At 40.1% G+C, this 8,078-nt stretch overlaps 1 protein-coding gene across 1 annotated transcript; it reads left to right on the top strand.

Moving 5' to 3' along the window:
* The first annotated feature begins 3,357 nt into the window (after nucleotides 1–3,357).
* C1H13orf42 (chromosome 1 C13orf42 homolog) lies at nucleotides 3,358–7,664 on the top strand. Its single transcript, XM_030947049.1, has 3 exons — nucleotides 3,358–3,771; nucleotides 6,456–6,603; nucleotides 7,432–7,664. Exons 1-3 carry the CDS (start codon nucleotides 3,358–3,360, stop codon nucleotides 7,662–7,664), a joined length of 795 nt encoding a protein of 264 aa, XP_030802909.1.
* Nucleotides 7,665–8,078: the final 414 nt, after the last annotated feature.

The raw sequence follows: 8,078 nt of genomic DNA, 5'->3' as shown, positions 1-8,078 counted from the left end.
CCAGGGCTAGGGAAAAAAAAAACAACAAAAACCAGTTTTGGAAGTGATTGGGTGTTGCTAAATGGAATTTAGATCACTGGTAGCTGCAAAGAAAACCAATTTGTTGAAAGCAGTAATAGGAAAAAAAGTGACTTGAAACAAAAAACATTGAGTAAAAGAAGCCAGATTCAAGCAGCCAAATGAACAAGCAAGGTGTGAGCATTGCCTTGTCAAAGCCAGTAATCTTAGATGCCATTAAATATTTAGTGTGGTCTATTTGATGAGTCTGGTCTATTTGATCTGCTTCTCACAACCTCTTTCTTTGAGAGGTCTTTATTTATGATTTAATAGCTGTCCATGAATTTGGAACTTTGAATTAAGAGAATTAAATTTTCTTCTTCAGCTGTATTTGGCATTTGATGAGTGTCTGTGTAGAAGGAAATAATTCTTGAATAAGAATAATCCCTTTTAGTTACCAGCTGTCTTAGATAACAGTAGCATATTCAGTCCACAGCAGTAACTGTGGGGAAGAGACCTGTGATCTGTGCTTGTGGCTGAATTATAATTGCCCTGTTATTTACTTAAAAAGGGACACTTACAGGTGCATGGGAAACAGAGTTTGAGTATAAATAAATGAAACACTACTCTGGAAACATTTAAAAGCAAATGCCTTACAGGAAAATACCTAAAAAACCCATTTCTAATGGCATTTCTCTTCTTAGAAAACAAAGTAGAGTATGTCCTTTATTTCATCCTTTAAATTTTTAAATCCGTGGAGCTATTTAAATTACAGTAGATTCTCTGAAGAAAACAAATTAATATACAGTAGAAGAGAAAGAATGTCTCACTGCCCATTACCAAAGCATAGAATGAAACATTCATGTCTGAAATAATTGTAAATGACCTTTTATGACTGCAAATGAAATTCTATTATATAATGCAGTTTTTGTATTTCTTCATGCATTTATTAATACTTCCTTATTTTAACAACACCATGAACAATGGAAATGACACATATGTTGGCACAGAATGAATGTGACCCAGCAAGCTTTTAAAAAAATTGGGAATGAACATGTTTGAAATTGAGAACTCTCTTTAGACCCCGAAAGCTTTTTTTTTTTTTTTTAATTAGTGAGATGTCAGCATATGTTTTCAGTATTAAGTTGAAGCAGGGTAGGAAAAGCTATGGCCCATACGAAATGTTTTTCAAATGCAGTGCATATAATCAGATTTACTCTTCACAGGCGTACCTTTTCCTGTGGTTTCATGAACAGAACCTTGGGGGTTTTCTTGTTCATTGGTTGGCTCTGGTTTTTTCTTTGCCCCATAGGTCCTTATAAGCCCAGGTGAGTTTATAAATCAAGCTGCAATTGAAAGATAATGTCTGATACTATAAGCAGTTTCTCAGTGGAGTTCCCAATGACCTTATTGATTCAAGCCTTTATCAATATTTTCTTGATTTCCCACTGATTTTCTTGATTTGTGGGTTTTCTGACTAAGAGAACTAAGAGGCATTGGAGTGCTCTGAGGCTCACTGCTATTGTAGCATGTCTATAAACAGAGGCCAGTATCCCATGTAGCAAATCTAAGTACATTTTTATTAGGGTTATTCTGGAAAAATCTCATTTTCTTAACTTGGTAAACAAGTTCCCTGAAATGGCTGTGACAGATATTTATCTCCCCCACTGAGGACAGTGTATTAAAACCCTCTTAGAGCCTTTTGCTCTAAAAGGAAAATCAATATATAGATGGAATTATTATTATCATTATTAAGTGTTAGTATTTATGATCCAAAACTTTATCTATCTCAAACAGGTAAATCTGGTGAGAAAGCTCATATTTTTTCACAGTTCTAATGATCTATGCTAGCATAAAGTCAGCTTAATCTGTTACCTATCTGGGGGATTGAGTAGACCTTTGGAGAGAACCGAAAATGGAATACCTGCATACAAGTAGTAGATACCAAAAAGCTGACTATATATCAGAACAATCTCTAGGCTGCTTTCAGCTGCAATGGGAATTGCTACTATTAGAAGGCAGAAAAAGTGGCAAAAACTTGTTTTCCTCAATTCTTAGTTGTTATAAGTACATGATAACTTCAGCTATAAATAAAAGGAACATTTTGAGATGGTTGTGGTCAACGTTTAGTATCCAGTTTTTGGAGTTCCCAAAGCAATAGGCACAAATTTATGTGACCAACTATCTTTCCTGTAGAGATCCTGCACATCTTGGGATGCTTCAGCCTTCAATTAGCACTTCCAGAAGCATTAGAAGAAATTTGCTCAGTGGTGTTTTCAGGGTGATATCTATTTGATTTAAAAATATTTTTTTTTCTCAAGCAGTCAATGCTTGGGTGGGATCACCTATGAAAACTCTTTTGAACAAAATCTTTTGAAAACCCTTTGGGGCATGTCTGCTTGCTTTTAAATTGTTGTTGATTGCCTCAGTTCACTACCTGCTTATCTCCAAAGCATACATCACGTGGACACATAGTCAAAAATACTAGCCATGTCTCAAGTATGCCAATAATAGTCAAAGTTTCTCAGTACTTTCAGCCAAAAATCAATCATCAAACCCATTGTATTAAATGTTCTTGCACCAGTCTAGGAGGACAACTAATGTGGAAAGATACAAATTCTTGTGTTTCTGTCTGAAACATTTTGCCAGAGGAGTACTTTGGAAGAGTGTTTTATTTTACAGCATCCCTTACACAGGGCATCTTTGTATTGAGTGTAACAGAGCCTGACATCTGAATCCGCTGGGTTCCTGTCAGCGCCGTAGTATCAGGTAGCTGAAGCCATCTCCTGGTTACTGCCGGGTGAAGCCCAGAGCCACTTCTTTCAGCAGCTGGACTCCACTCGACAGAAACTATTCCTCCGTACCCAGACTTTGGCCCTGGGGAGGCTGATTCCAGCCGGCTCTTCCCGAGCATCCCGCCGCGGCGGACGGGAGCGGATCAGCACCACGGCCAGCGCCCCCGGCCGCCCGCAGCCGGCGCTCAGGGAACCCCGGAGAGCGCAGGAACCGCGGGGGAGGGAAGTCCTGCCTCAGTGCTGATGCTTTTTATGGGGACTAGGCGCCAAACAAAAGGTCAAAGCATGATATTTGACCTCCTGAGTTATATTTTAAACCGAGGAAAGGACAAAGATCTTTCACAGAGACAAGTGGAATAGAAAAGACATTTCTGCGTTACCATCATGCCTCTCACAATGTTAGACTGAAAACAATTGGTGCAGCCATAGGGATTTTTTTCCCTCCTCATAACAGTAAGTGGCAATTTTTTTTGTCTGCTGAGGGCAAAGGTAACTGCTGCTGATTGCCAGATCCAGTGTGAAATTAAGGAGCTGAAAAAGTATAAAGGGGAGGAAGTGACACATTATGTTCAAAAAGATCCATTCTATATTTCACCCCAACTCCCAGCGAAGAAACGTGACAGATGACATCCCTTACAGTGATGGTGCTGGTTCTGCAGTGAGACTGATCCGCAGCACTTCTATGTACGTCCTTGGAGGTGAGCAGGAAAAAGTTAGTGAACCACTAAAAAAGTGCAGAAGTACAAGCAGCATCGACTCTTGCCTTCAGCCAAAAGAGGAAGACAGAGACTGGATGTACTCTAAGACTCAGGACTGCTTGAAGTACCTGCAGGATCTGCTAGCCTTGAGGAAAAAATATCTTGAAAACATCAATAACTTGAAATCCATGCGTATGGCTGCAGATTCTCCAGCATCCACAAGGTCATCCAAAACTGGAAAAATGTCATTTCTTCCACTTCCTTCCAAAGAGTCTTCTAAGGTAATTTCCAAGAACTTTTGCCATGTGCTTAGTCTTAAGCAACAAAATCATCGAAGCTATGTCACTTGTATTGATTTTCTGCTTTAGTGCTTTCAGCCAGTTGTCATTTTACTTTTGCATCAATTTAAGTGTTGCTAAATACCTTAAGATTCTTTCTAAGTAGTGTAAAATTGAGAATGAATGACTGGTCATAGAAAGAAATGTATCTGTCAGTGTTTGAGGGGGGGAAATGGTGGGAGAGAGAAAATAGGAAAAAGTTACGAGAGTATGGAAAACGTTATGAAAGAACAAGCTCTGACATTCTCCTTAAGTACCTCAGAGTCCTTCACTATGATTGTTTATAGTGTTTATGACTGACAAATGCAGTAATCTCTGAATTCCCTGACAGTCTTATTATTGACAAAATTACTTACACAAAATAATTTTAAATTCACTAAAGCAAGGAGGATTTTTCTTTCTGAGTGGTCAGTTAACTTGTCAGTGCTACATTTAGCATCAGTACAACCTCTACTGGTAGAATGTGGAACATGAGGAATTCTTAAGGATTCCTTTCCCTTTGATGAATAAGTTGGTGGGTCATTTCTAGACAGTGTAATTCTTAACCTTTTACTGCAATGAAAATATAAAAATAAAACTGGAATATCATCTTTGTGTGGATTATTTTCATGTATCCTAGAAAAAAAAGCTTTATAGGTTTGTATGTCACTAGACAGTTCAGTGGTTACTTTGACTCTAGACTTGATTCAGTGAGGACAAAACAAAGGACTGCAGCAAGTGGGATGATCTGTTTGGGTAACATGACTGCAAACAAGACTTCAACAGGAGACTCACAGGTTATCCGGTGCAGTCTTTAAGCTGGATAATAATAGGGATGGTGGGAAGTAGGGCTGGAATTACTGATTAGGCCAGGTTGATGTTAAATAATGTTGCTGCCGTATTTAGATGTTCTGTCACAGCAGAAAGTCAGAATGGTTTGTGGACTTCTGAGATGTGCTGCTGAAAATACTGCTTAAGAAAAGCACCAAAAGCTTAACTTGATTTTTGGCAAACAATTGGATCTCCCACAGTCCGAGGCTGAGGATGCTGTCATCTGACCTTGGCCCTGTGTATGAACAGTCCTGGTAGTGACTGGCATGCTCATTCCTTCACTTGTCCCCTTGGAAACACACAGGAACAGCAGCAGGATATTCTTGCCAACACAAATGGCAGAGTCACAGCTGCACACCTCTGGCTTTGTAAAAATTAGGGAGAGGTCAAGAAGACTTTTACGCAATTCAGACTATTCTTCTTCCTAACTGCATTTTATGTTCACAGATTGCAAGGTTTGTGTTATCACCAGGCTTGAATGGTTTTGTCCCAAGCTACCTGTTCTTATTAAATTACCTATCAGTGGAAATTCACTTCTTTCTCTAACCTGCTGCATGATTTATGGGAAGGTAATTTGTCCAGACAAACCTGTCCCTATGGGAGTTTTGATCCAAAGATCCCTGGGTCCTGGACTACAGACTGACCATGGATTCAAAGTGTGCCACTTGTGTCTAGTGAAAGAAAAGAATAGAGAGGTGGGCCAGATGCTGGGGGCACCCAGGCATGTCTTTAAAATGCCTTTTAACCAATAAAAGCTTAGTCATAATAGCAGTCACTATTTCCAGTAGATGTGTGGTAGCAGCTATCTTTTAACACTTCTCAGGATGTCAATCAACTCATAATGTCAGGAGGGGAATCAGCTAGTTCATCTCTCTGCCTCCACAGAACAGGGAACAGGCTGGTCCTTCAGAGGTGTGACATGGCACATATCCTTTTCTCTCATTGAAACCCAGGGTAGCAATTTTCTGAGCTGGTACTGCAGCCTGACAATGTACCTGACTTGGACTAGCAAGGAAAATATATGTCCTTTCATTAGGTAGAGCCTGGCAGGAATTATTCATCCCATATGTACCTTCAGAATCCCTAACCCAGGTTTTATGACTGCTTCAGCATTTATAGATAGCCATTTCCTTTTTCATCAAGACAGGCTCCTAATTTTAAACTGTGCGCCTTTCCTGTGGGAATTATCACAGTGTTGAATGACTCATATTTTAGCGCACACCATCCTTTTTGGTTTCAAAAAGAGTTCAGCAATTTAGATATGGATTAATTTCACCTAACCTAGGCATTTTAATAAGATGCTTATATTAGTAACAAAGTTACCCCTCAATCCCTTTTCAGCTGAGAGAAAGAGCTGCCTGCAGAGGAGGGTTCAGCCTACTTAAGGCCTGACTCATCTTCTGAAGCTACTGGAGCCCAGCATTAATTACAGAAGGAGCCCTGCATGACTACATTTCTAATGTGTCTCCTTAGGAGCCTAGTGCTAGGCAGAATAAATTTGGTCATAAAGCCCAGCTGTCACTTAGTCACCCAATTAAATGGCCTGGTACATGGATTCTGAGGGATTTCATAACACCTGGCCAGTAGTGCCCAAGTGGAAGATACTTGTTGCTGAGCATGCAACAGGATGGATATTTGTTAGATATCTGCGGCTCTGCTTTCCTCGATTTCTACACTGTGGAGTAGTCTGGACCTGTACTTCTTTTCTGACAGCCTGAACTGTGGCATCAAATACGTCTTTTGCATAGAGTTTGCTCAATAAGAAATCATTGTGCCCAACCCTTGGCTAACTTTTTTCTCCTTTGTCTGATTAACAGGCATCCATAGAAAGAAAAGGCCCACAGTCCAGTTCAGATGTAAGAGAAGCAATAGCCTTCTTCGACTCAGTCATTGCAGACCTGGATTCAGAGAGATGGCGGAGAGTTCCTGACGTGGATCTGCCAAATGTGGATGTTGATTTTGATGGTGCAGTATAAACCAGCCAAATATGATGGGTTTTGGGGTGCAGAGGTTAGAGGGAGGAACAGCATTGTGACATCATATTTGTTTAATTAATTTATTTCATTTATCAGTTGTCCTCTAGTTTTGCTTCCCAAATCTAGGACCATTACATGAAATATGTGGAATTACAGTAATACGTCACTTGCTCCCTGTTGAATGGGTGCAGCTATTTTATGTGCAGTCATTACATGACAAACGTAGCATGTGCAGCATTGAAATAGTGCTTGTCTTCTGCTCAGGGCTGAACTCCACTCTTGCATTTCTACCTCAACCTGTCTTTGGAGAATTATAGAAAGTATAAATGTATTTTTTCTTCATCTCTTTTTTTTTTTGAGAAATGACTGGGTGACTCCTTTACAGCTATCAAAAAAGAAGCCATTTTGGTGATTAGGCTAAATAACTGGAGGTTTCCATAAGAAAGGATGGGATTGCCCAAAGAAATGAAGATGCGCCAATGTAAGGTCATCATCTCCCCTGTATAATCAGCAGAGGAATATACATATTTCTCACCTTTGCTTCAGGCTGAGGTAAATAACTGAAACAGGCCATTTTAGCACTCCCCAAGGAGTGTATTTGAAGGGACTAGCTCTCCCATACATATTTATGCTGCAGGTGTTGAAATTCTAGATAAAATGAATCCCATCCCAAGTGATATCCTGCAGTGAAACCAGGTTTGTCTCCTGATTTTGCCTCCAGGAAGGACCCTGCAAGCACCCTTGCTGTGCTCCCTCACTGTGCAGATAAAAATGTCACTGACAAGCTGTTAATCCCAGATTATCTTCTGTCTTTCAGTTGCTACCAGTACGAGTGAACACAGTTTGCATTCAAACTGGATCCTTCGTGCTCCCCGGAGATACTCACAAGACACTGCCCAAGAAGCTAAGCAATCCCAAAGAAACAGTCAGCGGAGAACGACTGGCTCTAGGAAAAGGCTGGAAAGGCATCCCATGTACCTGCCCAAAGCTGTGGAAGGGGCATACAGCACTTTAAAATTTAAGCCTAAAACGCGCAAGAAAGAATGTTGAAAGAAGAATGTTCCCTTTTCACTTGAAGACAGAATATATGAAATAGGGCATGTACGACCTCAATTTTTTTTTTTTTATTTTTTACCACTGATCCATCACTTACACTCCAGAAGTGACCTGTACAGTCACTGAAGGTTCTTCATAGGGGACGTATTTTTAAGCCATGGCTATTCCAATGTTGGACTCATGTGAGGGTTTAACTCAACAAATTTTCTGTGCCTAACAATATGCTTTGTCATTCAGCTTGGTGGGGGGGAACTCCAGCTTGACAAGCCTTTTTTTCTAGTGCTGTTACAGAAAGCAACCATTCAGAGATTGTCTGGTGCAGTAATTTTTCTTCTGACTCCAGTACTGCAAAGCAGTTCAAGGAATTCAGCAAATATGTTGGAGTTTTTGCAGCAGTGTTTCCAATGT

This window comes from Camarhynchus parvulus, chromosome 1, assembly GCF_901933205.1.
Source record: "Camarhynchus parvulus chromosome 1, STF_HiC, whole genome shotgun sequence".
Taxonomy (NCBI): Eukaryota; Metazoa; Chordata; class Aves; order Passeriformes; family Thraupidae; genus Camarhynchus; species Camarhynchus parvulus.
The sequence above is the reverse complement of the archived record's forward strand: the minus strand, read 5'-3'. Positions and strand labels throughout refer to the sequence as shown.

What these genes read in the sequence shown, in the direction of transcription:
- C1H13orf42 (XM_030947049.1), top strand. Translation starts at nt 3,358, where the DNA reads ATGTTCAAAAAGATCCATTCTATATTTCACCCCAACTCCCAGCGAAGA. An exon ending in CTTCCAAAGAGTCTTCTAAG is followed by an intron (nt 3,772 to 6,455) that starts GTAATTTCCAAG and finishes TCTGATTAACAG; the next exon opens with GCATCCATAGAAAGAAAAGG. An exon ending in TGTGGATGTTGATTTTGATG is followed by an intron (nt 6,604 to 7,431) that starts GTGCAGTATAAA and finishes TCTGTCTTTCAG; the next exon opens with TTGCTACCAGTACGAGTGAA.